General features: G+C 39.0%; 1 protein-coding gene across 5 annotated transcripts in view; it reads right to left on the bottom strand.

Annotated features, from left to right (window-relative positions):
• Positions 1 to 10,462: 10,462 nt before the first annotated feature.
• PEX5L (peroxisomal biogenesis factor 5 like) overlaps positions 10,463 to 24,117 on the bottom strand; it is a 228,969-nt gene continuing 215,314 nt past the window's right edge. For all 5 annotated transcript variants that reach the window (XM_041732035.1, XM_041732032.1, XM_041732033.1 and 2 more), the window contains 6 exons: positions 22,549 to 22,692; positions 19,664 to 19,734; positions 18,194 to 18,391; positions 17,376 to 17,541; positions 16,831 to 16,988; positions 10,463 to 11,412 (listed from right to left, as the gene is read on the bottom strand). In XM_041732035.1, the coding sequence (XP_041587969.1) occupies positions 11,208 to 11,412; positions 16,831 to 16,988; positions 17,376 to 17,541; positions 18,194 to 18,391; positions 19,664 to 19,734; positions 22,549 to 22,692 (942 nt within the window). In that variant the 3' untranslated portion in view covers positions 10,463 to 11,207. The remainder of the gene's footprint in view (positions 11,413 to 16,830; positions 16,989 to 17,375; positions 17,542 to 18,193; positions 18,392 to 19,663; positions 19,735 to 22,548; positions 22,693 to 24,117) is intronic.

Below are 24,117 nucleotides of genomic sequence, written 5' to 3'. Positions count from 1 at the left end.
GAATCATCTTCCCATTTCAGAATAATCTTTAGTCACATCTGTGATGTTCCTTTTTGTTGTGTAAGGCTACATATTCATAGGTTCTGGGATTAGGGTGTGGACATCCTGGAGGAGGCATTATTTTGTCTACCACTTAGAGTGTGCTTATTACTACTTAAAACATTTCTATTCGATACTTAAAATTTTTAAAAGAATCAACCTATATATTTTTAAAAATACAAGTGAAATAACCAGCATCAGCATTGTGCCATGATGTTTTGGTAAGAAGAGGAGAAGGAAATGATTGGGCTGGGAGATTTTTTATGACTCAAGAATTATAAAGTTCTTACATTCACTTGCTATGTCCCATTGTGCCCCCTGGGAGAGTTTACCAGTGTGTGTATGCACTGTTTGAACCTAAGGTCCTGCTTTTCTAATGTGGTCAGTGACAAACCATTTGTAGTGGAAAAATTTAATAGGAGACAATGACTTACTCTTATCCTCATGCAACCAATTATTTAAAAATTTACCAGGAAAAGTCTTTCGGTGAGATGGGGGTGGGAGGCAGAATGATAACATGGCAAGAGTAGATACATAGAGACTTGACTTTCCAGCCCAGACTAGCTATGTGACTTTGGTAAGCACTTAATATACTGAAACATAGTCTTGGCATCTGTGCAGTGGGCATGATAACACATGAGATGAGTTATGTAAAACATCTGACAGTCTGGTAGCACAGGATATTTTTACTACGTTATTTTACAGCATTATTTTAACCCACAGCATTTTGACCTTTGGAGGTTTTGATTCTTTGTTTCAATCTAGAAAATTCTTTTTTGTTAAAGAATCAATTACACCAACATCGATGACTTTTTTCCCAAAGCATTTCTAGAGATAATTTCACTAAGCCAACTTATTTTATTAGTTTATGTAGCATGGTTCACCATTCAATAGATACAAAACATCTATGTGCTGGGCATTGTTTTTCTTGGAATGTATCAGTAGACACAACTCATTGCCTTTGTTGAGTTTATTTTCTAGCAGGGAGAGCCAGACACTAAACAAGAAATAAGTAGCTTATATAATATGTTAAAAGATATTACGTGGTATGGAAAAAAGGGACAGCAGAAGAGGGGTGGGAGGTGCGGATTATGGTACTAAATGGGGTACTTCTTGACGGCATCATTTGGAGGTGAGATTTGAACCAAGACTTGAAGGAGGTGGAGGAGTCATCTAAATGGGTATTTGGGGGAAAGATATGCTTGGCAGAGGGGCTCACTGGGGCAGAGGCTCCAAGCTGGAGGAGCATATCCATTATGTCAGAGAAGCAGCAAGGGGATCAGTGTGGTTTGAAAGAAGGGATCAAAGGGGAGAGTAGTGGGAGAGGAATTTGGGGAGGGGCTATGTAGCCTGAGCCAGAAGGCCATTGGAAGGGCTTGATTCTAGAGTGCTATCAGGAGTCATTATAGGGTCTTGAGCAGAGTGATGATCTGAACTGACCAAGGTTCTACAAAGATTGTACTTTGCCTAGATGAGATGATAGGAGGGCAAGAATAGGAGCTACTGTGGTAAGCAAGGTAGGCTAGGTTGATGGCTCACATGGACAGGGTGGTAGCAGTGGAGGCAGCAAGGATGGTCAGATTCTGGATACATGTGAAAGTGAAGCTAATAGGATTTCCTGATGGGCAGGATGTGGCATGTGAGGGAGTGAGAGTAGCTAAGGAAGACCCCAGAGTTTTTTTGTCTGAGTAACTGAAGAATGTAGTTGCAATCAACAAAGATAGGGAAGGTTTGGTGGGATTGGGGATTGGTGATGGGAAAAGGTGATCACAAATCCATGTGATGTGTTGAGTTTAAAATGCCTATTAGACCTCCATGGCTGATATTACGTGGGAAGCTGGATATACAGCTCTGGATTTTGAGAGAGAAGTCTGGACTGAAGATATAAAATTGGGAGTTGTTAATAGCTAAATGGCATTTAAACCAGGGCCTAAGTGCAATCACCAGTGGAGGGGGACAGGAAATAGAATTGGTCCAGGGACTGAGTCTTTCAATAGAAGAAGTCAAGGACAAGATGAACCAGCAAAGGAGACTGAGAGGAGTGAACACCAAGGTGGGGAAAGCAAAGAGAATAGTGCTTGAAAGTGGATGCCAAGTGAAGAAAGTGTCGTAAAGAGGCAAGTTATTAACTGTCAGACAACTGTGATAGGTTAAGTCAGATGAGTTGACCACAAGATTGATCAGCTTGGAGTCCACGGGTGATCTCCATGGGGACAGTTTGGGAGGACAGGAATAGCAGATGAATGCAAACAAATCTTTGGGGAAATTTTGCCACAAAGCGAAGCGAAGAAGTGGTGGTGGCTGACGGAAAGTGGGATGGGATCAAGAGAGGTGTGTTTGTTTTTTTAAAGATTTTACTTATTTATTTGAGAGAGAGAGAGAAAGCACAATTGAGAAAGAGAGAGGGAGAAGCCGACTCCCGCTGAGCTGGGAGCCGCACATGGGGCTTGATCCCAGGACCCTGGGATTATGACCTGAGCTGAAGGACAACGCATCACCGACGGAGCCAACCAGACACCCCAAGAGAGGTTTTTAAATATGAGAAATAACATGTCAAATAGGAGGCACAAGACTGAGGATGTAGGACAGAAAGGAAGGATCACTGTCTGCTGCCCTTGAGCAGGAAGAGGTGATGGGATCTGGTGCCCAGTGGGAGCTGACTTTAGACAGGGGCTGGGGAGCCTGTCTGTGGGGCCAGGAGGCAGGGAGAGACGTGGCTATGAGGAGGTGGAGTGCTGAGAGTCTGGCTTTTCTCCTATCTGCTCAAATTTGCTCAGGGAAGTAAGTGAGATCCTCAGCTTGGAGGGAGCATGGGGTTGAGGAGATTGGAGGTTTGAGGAGAGAGGAGACAGTGTGAAATAGTTATTCAGTTGAACTCTCTCTAGGCTTTTACATTTTCCTTTCTATTTTAATGACATTAGTTTAATTGGGATCAATTATGTAGATTTTATGAGGACAGTCTGAGTCATCAGCTTTTGGTCCTCATCAGAAACTTTTGCTATTGCAGATTCCTGTTGACAGCCGTTATTTCCACCGGGTCCCCCTTTACCAGGTCAAATTTTGCAAATCTGAATTTTGTCAAGATTTTGTCCTTTTGTCATTTTTTAAATCAATAGCAAATTTTGCTATGAGCACTCTTAGCCATCGTCCTGGTAATTTCTTTCAAGCCTACTTTTTCCTGGGCTAGTTTTTGCAGTTTTTAGTAGTAGATGTGATCTTTAGTCAGTTTTTAATCTGGAAGATATTTATTTATTTATTTATTTATTTATTTATTTATTTGGCACAGCTTTTGCTATCATGTTTATCATTTGCAGTGACATTAATATGGACTGGATACATTATTAGTACGGGAAGAGCGGAGGACCTGAGTGTTGCTCAGGGCTAAGGTGGCATAGTAGAAACAATGGCCTAGGAACCTGGCACATGGTAGGTTTCGGTAGATGTTAGCTTCCTTTCTTTTTCCCTCTCAGAAAACTTGGGCTGGAAGGCTGTACTGCTTGGTCGCCACCTTCTAAGCCCAAACAGGGGGCCTACTGAGAATCAAATGGTTTAGTTCCATAGAGCAAAATACTTAAATTAACCATCAGTTCTCAAAGTGCTGATTTCATTAAGATGATTACCAGCCAGCATTATTTATTATGAGGTAAAAGTAAGGGAAAAAAATGTATCAGTCCAAAAAAAAAAAAATGCATCAGTCCTTGTGAACCCTAAAGAACTGGATAGGTAAGGCGTTACTGTAAGGAGCCTTGTAAAGAAATGTAAAGAACACTTCAAACCTTGGGCTGCTTTTATATATACTCATGGAGCGAAGCAGCTATTTGAGGAAATTAATAGAACTCATTTAAAAAGGGGTAAGAGACATACAAAAGTTTGAGTTATGCAGTGGGTGGAGAGAGGAGCCACAATTCACCACTGAGTAGAACACTGGTGAGATGAGAAAGAAAGAGGTACAGCTTGATTTTACAGAGGAGAAAATGAACTTCCAGCAAGGCTCAGTGCTGGCTTACACCAAGAGGGAGAAGGCGTGCCCATTGTCCCTGTGCAGCTGTGCTCGTCCAAGCCTGTTGTTTCCTGCATCACCCATCTAACTGCCCACGACCTTCATTCATAAACATTTTGGAAACAAACTTCTGTCTCAAGTGGCATCCCTCCTCTGCCTGTGGGCAAATCCACCTTTCATGTGCTCTAGGAAGGCCACCAACAATCTCCTGCTTTGCCAGGGCATCTCCTAAGATCTCCCTTGCTCACGGCCTGTGCCCCCCTGGACTCCTTTCTCCTTGAAGACACACCAAGCTCATTCCTACCTTGGCGTCTTGTGCTAAGCTGTTAGCTCTGCTAAGAATGCTTGTTCCCAACTCCACTTGATTGGTTTCTTTTTGTTCAGAGCTCAACCCAAATGTTACCTTAAAGAAACCATCTTTTCTTGACCATCTATAGATAAAGGAGCCACCAGTCTCTCTCATAATACTTTATTTGCCTTGTTCTTTTAGCACTTTTTGGCACATGACATTCTTATTTGTTAAAATATTTGTTGATCCCTCACAGAAATCTAAGCTCTTCAAGGGCAAGTCCAATTTGATTAACTCACCACTGTCCTGCATTAGAACAGTACCTGCACCTAGTAGAACCTCAAATATTTGACTGATTAAAAAAGAAAAAAAAAAAAAAAGAAGAAAAAAACCCCATATCCTAAAACTAGAATATATTTTGATACTTTTATTCCAAAAAAAAATCACAAAATCCAATTTCAGGTTAAATAATATTTTACTCTTAAAAAATTAACAAAAAAAACACAAAGGTTTTAAAGTTTTGTTTTATATCTAAAAATGCATTCTTAATTTCCAGATAACTCATGCAAAATCATATGTGGTGATATCCAATAAAAGACTTGTTTTTTGCCTTTTTTTTTTTTTACCAGTAGTACAAATTGGATTATATTTGACTTGAAGCAGTTCCGATCCCCAAGTCCCATTTTGAAAGATTTCTCAAAAGACCTTGAAGCCACAGACAAAGTTTATTTGAAAACATAGTTTAAAATTGCACAAATATAAATACAATTTAGTAATGTGAAAAAGGGAAGGCATGCTTCCAATAATAGTATAAAAATACTACCTTAATCTTGGTACTTTGCAAATATAAGCCAAAGGAATAAATTAAACACATTAATATGATAAGAAGTTATTTTTATGGTAGGAGTTTTATTTCAAAGAGCAATGCAGGGAAATACTAAGATGAAGTGTTAATATCCAACAGAGTTGTGCTATGATACATAATATTTTACTAAGTACACAGTTACATTATCACATAGGATGCCCATAACTTTTATACCCCCACCCCATTGCCATTAATTTGCTATATATAGGTCACTTAATTTGGGTTGGTTTTAATTTAAAAACTCAATGTAAACATTTAAGGTTAAATTTTTTGTTTGTTATCTATTTCAGCTTAAAAATGAAATCCCAAGATTTTAAACATTATTGAGCATAAAGAAGCAACACAGAATTTATCTCAATATCTTTAGATTAGACTAGATATGTAATGTTCATAGATATACAAAATATATAGAAACGTCTTTTCTAAATAGTAAATGCTTGTTATAGTTTGTAAAAAGTCTATTAAATTAATCAGGTTTTTTTCTTTTCAACCAATGTAAACAAACCTGGGCAATGAAAGTTGAAGAGGGTGAGTGAGGTGATATGGGAGAAATTGAAAGGATGTCGGTAAAAATTTAGGTTTGCTTTATTTCCTTTAGCTACTGGCAACATATTTAATCATAAACATTTCTTACATTGCACAATTCTTTTATGGTATCTATGCAAAATTTTTATGTCTCTCAGTGAAAATGCCAAACTACCCAGTTGAGTGTGTTTGTAATCTCTTACCATTTTTTTTTTCTGGTCATACAATTTGCCCTCTCCAAGAAATTGAAAGCAAATAAAAAAGACACACATTTTATTGTTGAGCAACAAACTTTTTGCTGTTCTTTTTTTCATCTTAGTGTTTTTTGAGTGCAGGTTTCTAAAAGTGTCCCAATGAGCCTGGCAAGGGTTTTGCTACCACACTCTGCTCATTCCCATTGCAAGTTGGTTTTTTCCTGTAGAGAAGGTCCTGAGAAAACAGTTCTGGGATTGGGGCCCTTGTCTCTAGAGTGCATTATTTTGGTATTTCTGCAGAGGTTGCTGGTAGCGGAAACCTTATTCAAAGCAAAATACTACATGAGAGTTTATTAAATCTCACACTTTAATTTTCTGGGTTTTCTCCTCTTAACTGCTTAATGACTCCACACGAGAGTCTTTGCTGTGTGTTTGAAGATTTCTGTCTTTGAGCTTATATGTATGTGTTTGGGGGTATATGTGACAAAGCTGTTACTAACAGAAGACACCCCTCCTCCCACTTCGTCTTACTGAGTTTTGCTCCATCCGATTCTGGTCTTTTTGCCATATATTGTCATAAAGCAAGGGTTACAGAAAAAAGCAGTGAGAAGACTTCCAAGTTGCTTCTGAGTGAACATGTAATCACCTCATCACCCCTGAATTTCCATGTTTTTAGACAGATCAACCAAGTTCAGTTTCTTAAGGGAGGTGGGTCCAAGTAGCTTACTTATATCATACCATGTGGAGGACGATGGTGTGACACCCCACACACTCACGATGTAACATTTGTGGAAATTAAGTCCGCTTGTCCTTTGCCTTATGATGGTTTTCATGTGCCAGGCATTACCCCAACCTCCCTACCTTATTTAGAATGTCAGTATTTCTAACTTATTCCTGAATTTTAGAAAATGTTTGAAATGCACTATTCAGAATTAGAACCCAAAACTGTGCAGAGGCAATCAACACAAGTTTGTTCAGTAGCGTTCAGACATATAGACTTTGAGTTTTGGATCTGTTGTGCCTCAACTGGTTTTTATAAATCGTTTAGATGTCTAAATACCAGGATTTCTCGGTAGATCCATTTGGCACTGGCTGCAACACTGCATAAGCCAGACGTGGGAATATCTGTAAAGTTAAGTGTGATAGCATGAAAACAATCTCGAGGGTTAAGATATTGAAAGCAAATAGTACAACTTTAACACAAAGTTCATGAAAATGTTTCCTTGCTCAGAAACAAGGAAAAAACAAGCTAACCTATGAGACTTAATCATGCACTGGGTAAATTTACATTCAGTAAAGTTTATCTTGCATGCTTTGGTTAATATTTGAGTAGGCAGATTTGCAAGTACTATGCATGCATTATTTTGTACCTGAGGTTATATGTTTTATTTTTTAAAAATTGCCTTTTTACAAACCTTATGCCAGAGTTCATCTATGAACACTCTTTAAAAAAATATATATATATGTCTACTTCTTAGTTCAAAACAGTTTAATTTCAACCAGTTCTATAAATACTGAGATGACAGGGAAACTGTGCAGCAAAACCTGGAGAGGGAAGGTATGTGAAATTATTTTACAACGTTGAAATCATGTGTGCATGTTCAGTAATTTCTAAACTATGAGGCCTCAAAGAGATGGCACACGGATCAAGCCTTCAGAATACCCTGATTCTAAAATGCTTTTAGAATCATTTCAAGGTATAAAACAATAGCAACAACTAACTGAAAGTGCAGGCCCATCCTGTGGAACTAATTCAAGGGCAGATGAGGAAGGGGCACAAAATGACTATCTTTGATTTTTCTCTGTTCCCAAAGGGCTCATGGATAAAGTTTATGGGACAGAGTTTAGGAGCTCCTGTTATATGTGGGACTAGCTATCGTTGGATTCAAGTCTCGCCTGTATAGCAAGAATATTCTAGAAAGATACACCTAGTTTGGGCATCTCAACATGGACCCAAGATTCAATGTAATAGTTTTCTCTAAAGTAAAGAAGAAGAGTGGCATAAAACTCTGAAGGTGAGTGTGTCCTGAACATTCCAGCCCAGTTAAGTAACCCTGAAGAATGGCTAGTGTGCCATTCTAGCTGAAATGCAGATTGGCTGAGAAAGCACAGCTCTTAGTTTTCTGGTAAAGTTTCCTGGTGGACAAGATCTGCCTTCCTTGCAGGGAGTCATGGGGAATGATCTTAAGAGAACGCAAAGGGAATGATGACTCCGTATGATTGGCCCAGTAAGGGGGTGCTTTACCCTTCTTCTTTTCTTTGGGCCTCCACCTCCTTCCCACTGTTAAGGTACAGCAGAAAGAATAAATAGCCCAGGAGACATAGCTATAACTTATTTTGAAATTCAGCAATGATTCCGGGCTTTCTCTGCATTTTCATCCAATCTGCTAGTAAAATCAGTTCTTGAAAGATACATCTGAGCAACTGGATGGTCATTCTAGTAAAACAGTAGCATCTTCTAAGAGAGCTTAGGCTTGCTTACTTACTCAGTAATCCCCCCCCCACGCCCCCCGCAAAAAAAAAGAAAGAAAGAAAAACTCCAAGCCTTCCCAGGGTGCCTCAGAAAGGAACCAAGGACACCCTGTTCTTTGAAATGGAAAAAGTAATTTAAATGACAATTTTATACCACTGGGGTTAGAACCAAAAAACAGTTCTGCCTTAAAAGAATGTGTATATACTTTAAAAATGTATATAATAAAGACTGTTCTGTAATCTTACTAAGTTTTGGTGGTGCTCTGATTTCTATAAACTTTCCCTTGTTTTTTAGTAACTGTTTTTACTTAATTTTATTTAAAAATATTGTTGAAAAACATCGTGGACAATAATTCTGCACTTCCTGTTAGGCAACCGACTATGAAAATCTTGGTCCTGATGGACACTGGACATACTGGGGAAAGCCCTACTGAATGTTCTGGAAATTATCAAATTATGATGGGAATGGAAAATTGTCTACTCTCCTCTGAAAGTATTGTATTCTGACAGCAAAATAAAACTGGGGCTGCAAAACTTGTCACTACTTAGCAACAATCGAATTAAATCAACGTTTCCTGCATTTACCCTGCTGGCAGGCTTTAGACTGTTAACTCATGCCAGCAAAGCTAAGAAAACAGCTTGTTATTATTGCAAATTCAGTTAGTGTTGAAAGTCTAGAACAGCATCATAAACAGAAACCTGTGAGGTTTGCTTTGAATCCTGTGTTCAGAGGCTCCTACTGGACTATGATGGATGCAGATCAGCTGGCCAGCCAGTAAATGCACAGAAGTCGGGAGGAGGAACATGCAGAGAATGGAAGCTATTGGGGCAGGCAGCTGCCATTAACTTGAAGGCTGGCCCCAAGAGTCCTTCCTAGATTGAATTCTAGGATTCTGAAATTCTAAAGAATAGTTTTGAAACTATTATTGAGCTTTATTTGCTTCTAAGACTGGAAGGAAGTAAGCAAAGCCTGGGTTGTCACTACTGCCCAACAGTGAATGCCTTAATGCCTCTGCCTCCTGTGGTCCAGTTGGGGGCCCCACCTTTGCCCAAGTGAGCTGGGACAATGAAGCTGAAAGCCTGGCACACCATTGGGCCCTCGACTCTTTGTCCTTATAAACCTTATAAATTCTCTCTTTGTAACATACATAAACCTCAAGGGCTGTGGTTTCGTGTTTCCTCGAGCCCCTTCCCACCCATGGGACTCCCAAGGTAACAGAGGAGAGGATTTCTACCACACATTTCTCCCTCAGGAGAAGCTAACTCCCCAGTCAATTAAACTGTCTTGACTCAAATGCTGTTTGCTTGGTAACTATAATCATGAGAGTAACCAGCTATGACTAACCGGAGAACGTGAAGAAAAAGTTGGGATCAGATTGCTCTGGGGAAGATTCTGGAGGAAGGAAAGAGAAAGGAGAAGAATGGGACGACTTACTAGGGCAAATTGCTAGAATTGGATATTGGTGATATTATATTTTGCAAACAATTTTTCTAATTCCTTAAAAAAGGATGTCATTCCAATTAATCCCCAAGAGGCACGACACATCCTGAAGAAGTGAGCAGAATGCAATCAATTAAACACCACTACCAACAGAAAATTCCTGATACTTGATAAATATTCAAAATGAGAGCCAAATGGGCATGCATCTTTCATATTAAACCTCTAACATTTAGTGAGTTTCAGCTAGAAAATATTGATCTTCTATCACTTAGAATGCAAAAGAGTGAGCAGAGCAGATTATTATGGAACTAAGAAAACAATTTTTAGGAAAAAATGTCTTTATCACTCTACGAAATACTATTTAAAATATTAATGGTTTAAAAGGAATATTGGTGTGCAGGGCAGTTAGAAAGCAAGTAAAATATAACACTTAGGCAAGTTAATGTTAAATCTATAGAAATCACGTTATCATCAAAATTCTTCCCTGCAGAGAATGCATGACGGGACGGTACGTTTTCTCTTGCTTAAGTTTATACAGTCCCAGAAAGCATGTGAGCAAGATCTGTGTTTGACATATTTACTACACTCTATGTCATACCTGCTTTGAGAAAAACTCCTTCAAAACTTTACACTATGAAAAACTATTTTCATGAATTTTTATTTGGTCCACGGATCTAACAAGGCTGAGTTCTCAAATCTTTCACCCCTAAGTTAAAAATTGGAGCAACAAAACAAAACTCCAGCAAGGCATAAATAAGATATTAAAGTGCATATATACAGTCCCAGAAAAGTTTTGATTGGGAACAGCAAAAATTTCTAGTGCAAAAAACTGCTTTTGCCAGCAAAGCTCCCTCTCTGGAATCGAAGGGCTACAGTAAAAGTTAAAATTGGAACAGGTTTAAGCAATGCCTCTTTAGTCAGGAGTTAATGTATGTGCATGCACCTTGGCCCAGACTATGTCGTAAAAGGGGAATTGCAGGGATAGTTTCAGAAACAGTCAAATTCCCTGATCAGAGGCAGTGCTTTCTCCAGGTGTCCCATGAGCAAGTTCCTTAGATGTGTATCAGCTGCAAGTGGGGACAAGACCCCCAGAGGACATGTTTTGAATATGCTTGCAGCTCACAGTTACTTTATCTTGGTTTGTCTTTGTGTCTCTCAGGTCTTCTTTCGAGCCCAACCTTGACTCTATATACAACATTTTGTGCTTTTGAATCTGAACGGAGCCTGGGCATTGTCCATAAGAATTCCCTTGTGTTCTATCACCATGGCCTTTTGGACATCTGGTTTATCCTTTTTGGAATTCGTAATAAAATAGTTTTGCCTTTCTCAGTACAATTACATAGACAAGGATTTATATTTTTAATTTTTTTTTTCCTTTTCCTTCAAGGATCCAAGTTGAAGGCTCGTAGGAGGACATCCAGGTCACCGAGATTAGCCGCCTGGAAGAGTTCCGGTTGGTCCATCAGAGAAAGTGCGATTCTGAGGGCAGCCCAGATATTCCCAGAGATTGCAGGATGAGGGACTTGCTGTTGATTCCTGCTCTTTCTTTGCAAACTGAGGGCAGTGAGAAAATTGCTGACCGCTTCTCTAAGAGGGTAGAAAAACAGACATTTAAAATGCAACAAATTTCAGAGTTAGCAACTTAAAACAAAAATGGATTAACTTCTCTTAGTCCCAAACCCTAAATCACCTCTCTGGTGTTTTAGAGAATCAGAACGTTGTTCATCAGATTATTCTCTCCTTATTCTTTTGTGAAAAATCATTGTTCAGTATAGTGAAACCAGAGAGAAAAAGGAAAGCAAATTTTATTTTAGGACTGTCATGTGGGACAGAAAGAGTAATAGTGAAGCCATTGCTAACTATTAATGCATTTGCTTTTCTCCACTTTTAGGGATAATTTAAAGACTTAATCCATTTGCAAATGTGATTTATATCACTAGGGTTGAAGAAGCAGCATCTGGCCCTACTCAGAAAGAAAGTGGTTTAACTTTTCCTATTAGTGATAGAAATATGGGAGGTGGTGGGGTGGGTGGGACTGAGTTGATTTGTTATCAGAGCATCTGGGCTTGAATCCTGATCATTTAGCCTGAGGCAAATTTCTTATCCTTCCAAGACTCAGTTTCCCCAGCTGTGTAATAGGGAGAATAGAAGTCATTTTAAAACCTTGTTGTGTGAGGTGCAATTGGATCAATTTATGTGAAAACTCTTACTAAGTTATAAGTTAGATCAATAGTTCTCCAAGTATAGTCCGGGGAACTCTGGAGGTCAGTGAAGTGAAAATTATTTCTCCAATAATCCTGAAATGTTATTTTTACCTTACTTTGATTTTATCATTAAAGTACAATGAAATTTTCCAGTGATTGCACGATGTGTGAAATCCCAATATATTGAATGCAGAGGCAGATATGAAAATCTGTCTCTATTAAACAAGATATTTAAAAAATCGGCAAAATTATAAAACGATGCCACTCTTTTCACCAAGCACATTTTTGTTTGGGGGGAAATAATTATTTTTCATAAAATAGATAATGCTAACATGTAGTTAATTATTATGTTTAAATGAATCTTTTAAATTTTTCTCAATTTAATTGAGAAATTAAGTAAATAGTATGGTAAATATTGATGGCTATAACCCACATAAAAGCCCGTGGAGGTCCTCAATAATTGTTGAAAGCGTAAAGGGGTCCTGAGAACACAAAGTCTGTGACTCGCTGAATCAGATGCTGTCCACAGGTCTTCTGGCTCTTCCTGGCCACACCTGTTCTCTTGCTCGTGTGTCATGTGTGCCCGCTGGCTCTGCCCTCTCAGGACCCCTGTCACTGGAAGCATGGGTTGTGTATCTGACAAATTGCTCTTTCTTTGCTAAGAGTAATAATACTGCTTTAATTTGTATCTGCTTCATTCTTCTTAAAAGCTTTTCCCACATTTGATCCCACTTAATCCTGCAAGGTAGTCATTATCAAGTATCTGGTAAGAAGCTTTAAAATGAAGCTGAACTTCTGAGTCCAATGCCCATCGTCCAGGTATTTGTTCATCTGTATTGTTAGATCCGCCTGGAAATAAAGGGCAATTGGGAAATGGTTGCACTGTGCACGATGACCTGGTTAATGGAAGGGAGTAGGGTTCTAATTGTCCTCTCTTCTGGATGTTTAGTAATTGAGCAAGAGAAGAGGATTTATAAGCAGATGCACATGTGGAGTTTACTTTGGAGGCCCTTTCTGGCTTCTTTGTCACAGGGTGGCAGCTCAAATGACAATGACTCTATTTCCTCTCATCATCCTAGGCCTGTGAGAACTCTGGGGGAGGAAGATCTTGGAATCTGCACGTGCACAGGCTGCTCCTAGCTCCCAAGCACGTGGCAGTGGTCTCTGAGGGACACGGAGAGAAACAGAATAGTCTAACATGCTGGCTGTGCCAAGCAGCATGAGGTTTTCCCATGAAGATAGTCTAAACTTGTTCTTCAACTTGGGAACACAGAGTCCTTTCTGGGTACTCAGAAGATTGTACATGTATATGTGTGAATAGTTTTCAAATGTTTCATGCATATGTGTATGAATAAGCTTTTCGTGTATGATTTGATTAATAAAGTGCATTCATGTAAAATCATTCCTCATTTTATGGTATCTTTCCCTCCTTATATTAATACTAAAAAATTACCATCACAGGAGATTTGATCTGTGTTTTCATTAAAAAGAGGTCCTCACTTTTTTTAAAATTTATTTTTTATTTTTTAAAGACTTCTTAATTTGAGAGAGCAAGGTGAGAGGTGTGCAGGGGCAGAGAGAGGGAAAGAGAGTCTTAAGCAGACTCCATACTGAGCATGGAGCCCTACACGAGGCTCCATCTTAGGACCCTGAGAGCATCACCTAGCCAAAACTAAGAGTCAGATGCTTAACTGACTGCACCACTCAGGTGCCCCATGAGGCCCTCATTTTTGAAAAGGTTAAGATTCTTTGACCTAAATCCTACTCTGGAGCTCCCACTGACAGAGGAGTAGCATCTTATGCCCCACCCAGGTTTCATGCTAACAATTTCCTCTCCTTATTTCAATTATACAGGACTGGGAAAGGGCTTGCCTTTGACTCTATATAGAAAATGTGCAATGACAAAAGGGTTATAGCTCTGTACACAATCTATAGTTCTTAAGGGAGATGTCCCAAGACTGGTGGTTATGGGAGTATATGGACCAGCTCATGGCTTTTTTCCAAGTCACATCTCTGTTGAGGGTTATTATTTCCTAACTATCCACTTAAACCTTGAGTTAAACTTATTTTCAGAATTACATCCCACTCAACAGTCTTTTTTCCTCAGGGGAAAAAAATACAAAATATTTAGTACTTAACAAGATTTTCCACATCTGGATGAAAATAAAAGAGCCACAAATCTTAGCCGAGTGATCCTGGAGTCCCGGGATCGAGTCCCATGTCTGGCTCCCTGCATGGAGCCTGCTTCTCCCTTTGCCTGTGTCTCTGCCTCTCATTCTTTCTCTCTCTCTCTCTCTCTCTCTCTCTCTCTATGTCCTTCATGAATAAAGAAATAAAATCTTAAAAAAATATCTTAGCCAAGATGTTTTGAAACTTTGAAGTAGTCATTTGTTCAAGGTTGCCAGATTTACCAAGTAAGAATACAGATACACAGTTGAATTTGAATATCAGATAAACAGTTAATTATTTTTAGTACGAGCATGTCCCATGCAATATTTGGGAAATACTTATTCTAAAAATGTATTTGCTCTTTATCTGAAATTAAAATTTAACTGGACATTTTATTTGGCAACTCTAAAATTGACTTGCTCCTGTTCAGGTGACTTTCTGTTTAAGGATTAAACATTCTCCCTCAGTAGATTTTCCCATTTTCACCTACAGAGACCTTCACGGCCTCTTGCAAACGGTTGCCCTAGTGAGTCTTACACCTGTGAATGTCAAGAAAGTATTTTATTGGCCTCTCAAGTATTGCTTTATACACTGTAATGAGAAGTCACAGGTAAGAAAAACTCATCTAGAAGCTTTCTAAAAGCCTCCTTTAATTGAATTTAATATGTTTCCATGTATATACATATTTATTTCCATCTCTCCTTGTTCCAAACATAGGATTTACAGTATCTCATAAAATATACATACACAATAGAGAAAATAAATGACTAATGAAGATAAATTCAGGTTAGGAAAATCAGACCAGACCAGGAATGAACTTAGTATACAAAGCACACATTGTCAGGCCTTGGCCAGCTGGTGTGTGAGGAGGCCGCACAGGCTCCCCTGTGGCCCTTTGGGCGGCTGGTGCAAGGTGAGTCTCTGCAGCGGCTCCCTTCACAATGTCCATAAAATAAAGCAAACCAGTTGCTCTGGAGTCACTCAGCTATTCCTGGTTTTAACCTGAGCAAGGTCCTCTTAGAGGACTGGAGTAATCTAGTGAACAATGCTCTAAGATTCTCTAAGTATAAATGAAGCAATCAGCTTCTGAAACCTCAATATTTGCCAATGGCACAATCCCCAAATGCAATTCAGAAACAGTAGTTCTTCAGATGTCAAAAGGATGCACCCCGGGTATGTAGCTCTCTGATGACTTATCTGAATAATAATAATAAGGATACTGAAGATGACAGCAACGATCATAATCATAATAACAAATCCCAACCACGGCTCCATGCTTAGGCAATTTACATTTAATCTGCACAAGGATCCTGTAGGTTAAATATTATTTTACTACTTTTTTTTTTAATTTTTATTTATTTATGATAGTCACACACAGAGAGAGAGAGAGGCAGAGACACAGGCAGAGGGAGAAGCAGGCTCCATGCACCGGGAGCCTGATGTGGGATTCGATTCCGGGTCTCCAGGATCGCGCCCTGGGCCAAAGGCAGGCGCCAAACCGCTGCGCCACCCAGGGATCCCAACTACTTTTTTTTTTAAAGCATGTTGAAGAAATTGAGGCTCAAAATTATAAGCCCAGAGTCACAAAACCAGTAAATGGCAGAGCGGTGATTTGAACCCAAGCTTTTCTGATTCTAAAAACCTGGCTCTTTTTGAGAATGAGAAAGGGTTTATGTTTTTCTATGGGATTTAAAACCAACAGTTTTCTTTTTTCCAATTGTGAGAGTAATACCTATTTACTTAGAAAGCATGAAAAGTAGAAAAAGAAAGAAAAATGACCTATACTTACTTTTTTAAAAAAAGATTTTATTTATTTATATGAGATAGAGAGTGCATACAGCAGGGGAGAAGTAGACTCCTCCCTGAACAGGGAGCTTGATGTGGGGGCTCAATCCCAGAACCCTGAGATCACTACCTGAGCTGAAGACAAATGCTGAATGAATTGAGCCACCCAGGTGCTCCTTACTTACACGTTCATTACCCAAAAGAAATAAAGGTCATTTATGGATTCAGTTGGTGAGTAAAAACGATATAGGTTATAGACTGGATGATGAGGGAGAATAAGAGAACAAGAAAGACATTTTAAGCCATAAACCCACCATTTAAAATTTTTTTAAAGAAAAAAACTTTTTCTTTAAAATATTTTAACTAACCTTACTGGCAAAGTAGTTTGAAACAACCTGGATTTTTGGTTGTGCTTTGCCCAAAACTGGCCCTAGACCTTCTTAAGTCATTTTGCTGAGTCCTTCTGCCCCCACCCCCCAAGGTTCTCTTTTTCTTTACCTGGAAATGAACTGTTCAAGTTTCTCAAAGAGTTGCCCTTGGAGGCATTAATACTTGCACCAACCCAGGCTGCCTGAATGGAAGTCTCTGGGGGAGGGGCCTGGGAATCTGCATTTCACAAGATGCCTTCATGTTTGCTGCTCTGCAAAGACTGAGAAACACTGAAGCAAATTGTTCCTGCTTCAACAGGCCTCCGGATGCAAAGGTTCAAATGTACCCTTAATAAGAGGAGGAGGGCTACTCCTATAAAAGGAGTTATTTTCACTGGGGAAACAATCTTTCAGGTTGTTTATCCCACCTGAGCCCTGAAAGTGTGGCTCCTGGTCCTCAGCCTACCACCCTACTATACCTGTAGGCGCCCAGATTGATGCAACTGATTCCCAGGTTGTATCTGGATCGGATGAAGCCTGGCTGGATCTCCAGGGCTCGTGTGTAGGCCTCCACGGCTTCCTCACTGCGGTCTCCGTTCGCCAACGTTGCCCCCAGACGGTTCCATAAGGAATAGTCCTGATGACAAAATCAGAGCTAAAAACTGGCACGAGCCACAGTGGCAGGGTACTCCCATCTTTCTTGCAGGAAGAAGGATGCTGGCTAAAATTTATCCAGGGCTCACAGATAGGGACCATGATGGTGGTGAATTACTCAAAAAATGGTATGAATGACTTTGTGAAATGACATTAGTTCAACAAAGAGCAGCTACATTGGATGCTGTCAGGCAATTCATGTTTCTGTTTGAAGTACCTGAGTATTAACAGTCACAGTAGCATATTGTTAGTCCCGATCACTTTAAACCATTGGATGCAGGGAAATAAGATGCAGCAGAAATGTGCAGAGTGTAGCCTGTGAGAACTTATTTTTAACAAATAACCTTAGGGTTTCTTGTTGTGTACTTACCTCCGGCCGAACCGTTAAGGCAGCGTTAAATGCATCTATTGCTCTATTAAACTCTCCACTCAGGTGGAACAGAACCCCCAGACCTGTCTGTAGGTCTGGATCAATCATATCTCCATTTTGGTGGGCAGCTTCCAGATATAATTCCTTAACTCCTTCCAAAACAGAGCTACAAGGGAAAAAAATTGAGATGTGTATTCCAAATAGTCTGAACATATATTATTTGCTATTATGTCCTCTGTTCCAAGAGAACATTACAGGCTGGAAAAATCTTGCTTAAGAGATCTTCGCTTAATGAGAAGGACTATTCATACTGCATATTAAAAAAAATACCTGCTGATTTTCATGAATTATTTCGTTGTATACAGAAACAGACTGTGCTAAGGAAGGTCTTCACAAGGAGAGTTCTATTGACCCTGTGAGTGCCAATGTGGAGAACCTCAGGGCTCCGTGAGGATGAATTTAACGTCATGATTTATTGCTGATAGAAACAAAATCCCTAGAAGAAAGGACTTCCGTTTTTCCTCATACCCAATTCTCAGGCTTTCTAGAGGTTGGCAAATTTTAATTTATTTTAGGTTAATTACGTGTCCATGGCATTTTGCTTTAAATTATGGTACTTGGATATCTGTAAGTGCCCACAATCTTGATCACATGTCTGTTCGTTGGTTCTGGTCCCAGCATCAATCTTTTCCATCAGAGTTGCTCTTCTAGCAGTCCTACAACCACACTGGAATTGGTACTGGTGAGGTTTGTTCATTACCCTTATGGTGACTTTAAATAGGTGTTTACTGCCGACTGTAATTTAATTAGAAAGATACCTATCAACTGGAGACTTGGACATCCTCCGGGTAAGGCCTGGAGATCCCTTCTTGCTCTTCACAAGATATTTGTACTTTGGGTTTTGCTTAATCCAATTCTTTAGAGCTTCACAGGCATCCTGCTGATGGCCTGTGTTAGTGTAACTCACAGCCAAAGCCATCAAAGCTTTCAGGTTGTTGGGCTGTAATTCTAAGCACCTGCAAGAAGGCATAAATAAATAGGTAAATAAATAAATAGCCAATTTCAGATTATTCCTGAGCCAGGGTATAACAGTTTTTTAGGAAATTAGAGGTCTTTATTAACTAAATGGTGCAAAAGGATGGCTAAGTTATGTTAAATCTTTGGGCGATACCATATTTATCAATGTGAAAATTGGGACCTAAGTATGTTGGTAGGAAAGTTAAAATGTATCTCGATGAGCGCTAGTTCTGATAATTTAATATATGGCTTTAAAACTATAAAAAAGGTGGCTAATCCTTGCCCAAATTTACTAGAAGTTTATTTCATGAGGAGGGGATAGCATTGTTTTAACGCAGCTCTATTATTGATGTATTAAACATATCAGATCCACAGAGCAAACTGACTTGGGGTAAATTTGGATATTCAGAGATGAAAGGCTGTACAATGTTTTATAAAGAAGAGATAAATTCCTGTGTTTCTAGACTACCGATGTGGGTTTTATAGTAGGCACGGGTTACAGCTCCTCCTCCTCATGCTATTCCACTGGCCTCTGGCATGAGAGTCATCTGGGGATCCGGTAAAATGCAGATTATGTAGCACAGTTGGCCTGTGGTGGGCCTGAGGCTGGGCAGGTCTGACAAGCTCCCAGATGATAATGAAACTGGTAGTCCCTGGAGAAGATTTGGTGTAGCAAACCCTAGACTGTACCTACATCAGTGCTGTAGGGAGAGATTATATAGGGATTATATGTTGTAAAGGGAAAGGAGAAGTCGAATCGGTAGAGGTGATTTTTCCAGGGTTTACACGGGGGTTCTAATCAAGTAAAGTGTGATGCTACATCCACCCAAGGTAGTCTAGACTTTTAGTCAGGGGCTTAGTAGTTACACTTGCAGGTCACTGAAGCTATCTTAGGAGATTCTCTATAGACACAAGGACCTAAAATTACAGAGATAATTTGAGTATGTTTTTCCTGAAAACAACTTTCAAGTGTGCAGAAGGCTAGAAAGTTAAGAGGGACTATATATGTAATAAGTCTATTTTATGATCGCTTTTGACATAAACACTTTTGTGCCAATGAAGGTCAACTGATTTGTGGTTGACAAAACACTGCGATTTAGGAATATTATTTGTTCATAAATTCTTGTTTCCTACAGCTTAGTGTAATATGTAGCATCTTAGCACTTCTCCTGGCCAAATTCTTTGTACTTAAGGGTCAAAAGACAAGATAAACAGGAAGGCCATTAACAAGTGTCCACCCCACCCATGATTTTACATTTAGCTTCATCTACCTCTGGAGGGCGACAATAGCAGCTTGTTCATTTTCATTCTCTGCCTGGGTTATCCCGAGGAACTGCCATGCCTACAAAAAACAACTGAGGTCAACATTGCAAGAGGAAGCAGATTCACTCATGTGCTTTAGATCCCTCTATGCAGAATAACCTGTCTCAGATGTGAGAGTCTTGTAAAAGGGAAAAATATCACAAGCATTTCTTTAATCAAAGGCTCTTCAGACATCTGGGTCAAGATCCTTTGCCATTATTGACAGATTCTCAGCATTTAGTCTCCTGTGACCCATGGAAACATTTGAGTATCTGAGATTTCATGATATTGGGTGTCATAAAACCAAGAGATAAATATATAAAATTAGGCATTTGTGAGGAAAAGGGATGTAAAATAACCCAAAAATGTAGCTCAAGAGTCTAGACTTTATAAAGTAAGGAATCTCAAGATGTACAAAATAAAATATGTTTTTATAAATGCAAGTCTATTATTATAGGAGCTAACAGATAATTTAGGAAATAGGGAAGATAAAATCCTCCACTCTAATGTGTTCACTGCTCTAATATCACTGATGAAATGCATAAAGCACATAGAAAATGCAATATAATGCATACATAATTTTATAGCCTACACTTATTCTTATGGATTTGAAAGAATTTGGGGAGTACATAACTCTCCCGCCTACAGACATTTTAAAGCAAAACTATATGAAGATACATAGAGTCATCCAGAAGATGTAAAAATTATATTGACTTTTCCCATCCTTAGTTATTGTTATTGATGTCACATAAACTCATAAAAAATACTGATTATCCCCCCAAATCTGTGATTCTTCTTAATCTTTTAAATGTACACACAGCAGCCCCTATTTTGGTTTCACTTTCCATACATCTTAGGATGCTTCTTCTTCTTCTTCTTCTTCTTCTTCTTCTTCTTCTTCTTCTTCTTCTTCTTCTTCTTCTTCTTCTTCTTCTTCTTCTTCTTCTTTCTTCTTCTTCTTCTTCTTCTTCTTCTTCTTCTTCTTCTTCTTCTTCTTCTTCTTTTTCTTCTTCTTTTTTTCTTCTTCTTCTTCCTCTTCCTCTTCCTCTTCTTTTAAATCATGAGAGACACAGAGAGAGTGGCAGAGACATAGGCAGAGGGAAAAGCAGGTTCCCAATGGGGAGCCTGATACAGAACTTGGTCCCGGGACCCTGAAATCATGACCTGAGTCAAAGGCAGATGCTCAACCACTGAGCCACCCAGGTGCCCCATCTTAGAATGCTTCTTAAGCTTGATGAAACAGTCACTGTCTGAGAGTTTCTCACTAGCCTTTGAGCATGATGTCATTTTCACTGTTCATAGATTGTTTGTTATCTGAATTTTGGGGTCTCCAAGATTCAGAAACCCTGGATCCTTGATTGGGAACCATTAGTTACTCAGTGCTCTAATCTTCTCATTTATGAATCTGACATAACAAATGACTTTCTCTTCCACAATAATTTGTATATCTTCTTAAAAATTCCAATATTTTGGTTCACAGTTCCAATTCTCAGTTCAATCTCATTTCACTGTCAATGTTTTGACTAACAAGATACCAGAGCTTTAAACTAGTGATCAGTTTACACATCCTTCCTATACAAACTTTAAGTACATCCAACAATGATAATGAAGGGATTATTGATGCACCAAGGCACTGAACTAAGCACATTATTTGTATGAACTAATTTAATCCTCATAACACCCAATGAGCTAGTCATTATAATTGTGATTTCCATTTTACATATGAAGAAATGGAACTGAGATGGTTTAAATGACCTGTCCCAGATCACAGGGCTCATGGCTCATGAGTGGTAGAGCAGAGATTTGAACCCACACGGTTAGGACAGCACAGCCTGGAATCTTAACCATTATTCTATACTGCCATCTTGGCACCATATATAGCCTTCCCTAAAATTTCTGCAAATTCCTGATGAGGAATATTCTTTATAACATAATTCCTGAAAATTACCTCTAAACTAAAAAAAGATGTCACACATGCCACTATCTTATTACAGTCCTTCGCAAGTTTGAAAATATAGTGGACTGAGGTCAGATGGCGGAAGCCTCTTTGGGTGGTCTCCTGGCCTCTGTCTCCATCACCTTCCACACCTCAGAGAACATGAAGATCTGATTGTATCCCTCTGCTGAGTAGAGTCCCTAGTGGTTCCCTTGGCTTTCCTGAGGTTTAGGCTCTTACCTGCCTCTTCCTCTCCTGCCATCATCTCCTCCCCTCTCCTCCCTGGAATGATGTTTCATGCTCCACTGCCCACACACAAACCACTTCCTCTTAATACCCCTCTGCTATCTTTAATTAAGCCCCCTCCTCCTTCAAAACTCAGCTTCAGATTTAATTGTAGAGGGAGGCCCGTTCAGAAGCCTTGCTCTCTGCTCCCCTAGCATCCTGTGCATACTCTGACATTGCATTTATTACATGGCATTGATTTATTTGCTTGTCTCTCCAGATAGACCACAAATGTATCTTTCCAACAGTTTCCTTTTTCCAGCTCTTCCATATACAAAGCCAGTGCCTGGCACAATTTTTGGGACATAGTATGTACTCAGTTAATGCTGAGTGAGTAAACCAAGGGTGAGAGATGTTGTGGCTCACGACAAAACTGTGCCGTGCCCCCTGAAAACTACTGCTGAGGCTCCCAGTTGGCAATTTTGGTTGACCCCACTCTCTTATTTTTGGACACTATAAATACTGCCATTTGGTTAGAGGACAGATACCTATTTGTAACTTATAAACACACAGCAGAGTAAGCCAGGTTAACTCCTTTGGGAGCCTTTATTTGGTAGTGCTCTGTGGCGTCCTCCGTCCCTCATTCACACGCCACCACTTGGTGAGCTTAGCAGGATGAAGGGAAAATAATACCTCTGCATCTCCTGGGTCCTGAAGAATTGCTGCTTCCATGAACAGGATGGTGACCGGCAGGTCCCCTTCCTTCAGTCTTTTTAAGCCTTCTTCAAATGCTCCAGGCCAGTCCTTGAAGGGATTTTCAGTGTGAAAGTAATATCCCTACAACACGGAAAAGGGCAATATGAGATCCATTGGTTAATCTCTTCATTCTTATATTCAGAGCTCTTTTTGAATTTTAATTTAAATTATTTATAATTTAACTTAAATTAAACTTAAATGACTGGTTTTTAGTCCTTCCTATGAATGTAGTACATTTTCATTATATAAATTTTAGAGGATAGTATTTTGTTATTGAATAATATAAAAAAGAAGCAAATAGTCACCCATAATGCCACAATTTAAATATCACTGCTAATATTTTTGAGTTGTTTTCTATTACTGTTTTGCTTTTTTTTGTTTTAGTCATTTCCCCCAAGATTTAAAAAATACCAAGTTTTGGATGTATTTTTGCTAAGTGCAACCATCCATTGCCTTGGAATGTTAAATGCCACATACTATAATCTATATATACACTGCGACCCTTTGGAGAGTTACAAACCATTCTATTATCTAAGATATTTTTTTACCTTCTTGCTCCTTGGACCAGTTTTTGCCCCCAGGGGGCTATATTTGCCCCATTGAGAATGCATGTCTTAAAGTTATAGATCTTTTATTTAAAAAAACTGAAATTATACAGAATGTACAAATAATCTTTTTCTATGAAAATATAAATTAAACAAATAAGCTCGTACCATATATGCAGCTTTGTAGCTTAAGCCCCACATAGTTTTAGTTTTTAAAACTATTTACATTGTACCAAAACATATTTAATCGAGCTCCTACTTTTGGGCATTCAGGTTACTTTTAATTTTTTTGTTATCATAAATAAAGTTACAGTGAAACCCTCATTGCAAATTTTTGTCTGCATATGATTATTACCTTGGGATAGGCTTCCAGACAGCTTTATTAGACTGAAGACTATGAACTATTTTGAGGCCCTTGATATGTATAACTGAACTGCTTTTGAGAAGCTTGTCCCAAGTTAAACCCTCATTGGAAATATCTGAGAGAAATTATTTGTTGCAGCCTTACCAGCATAGATGATCACAATACCCTTCTAATTTCATAGATACAAATAAGCTAGTCTGTTAATAGTGCTACTGAGGTTTTAAAATAGATTAAATGGAGACTTCCGTTCTCTATTGTTGCTGAGAAAGACAAACCCCCTTATCAAAGCCACAGGGTATAACTAGTTTATGTAGCGGTGTTACATATATGGAGTCCCAGGGGTGAGGAGCTCAGGGGCCCACCCATGCCTCGGGGGCATGATTTATAGCCTAGAGTCTGACAATCTATAGCAATGTTTTCTTTTTCTTGCTCATTTTTTATTTCTTTGTGGAAAAGAGTTATTTTTAATAAGATAGTTGCTCCGATTTTATGAGGTTTATACCTAACCTACTGAGGGGCAGAGAATACTAGAAGACAGTTTAATGACTATGTAGATTAAAAATTCCCTAAGATTGGAAACTATTCATCATCGTATCT

This window comes from Vulpes lagopus, chromosome 17, assembly GCF_018345385.1.
Source record: "Vulpes lagopus strain Blue_001 chromosome 17, ASM1834538v1, whole genome shotgun sequence".
Classification (NCBI taxonomy): domain Eukaryota; kingdom Metazoa; phylum Chordata; class Mammalia; order Carnivora; family Canidae; genus Vulpes; species Vulpes lagopus.
The sequence above is the reverse complement of the archived record's forward strand: the minus strand, read 5'-3'. Positions and strand labels throughout refer to the sequence as shown.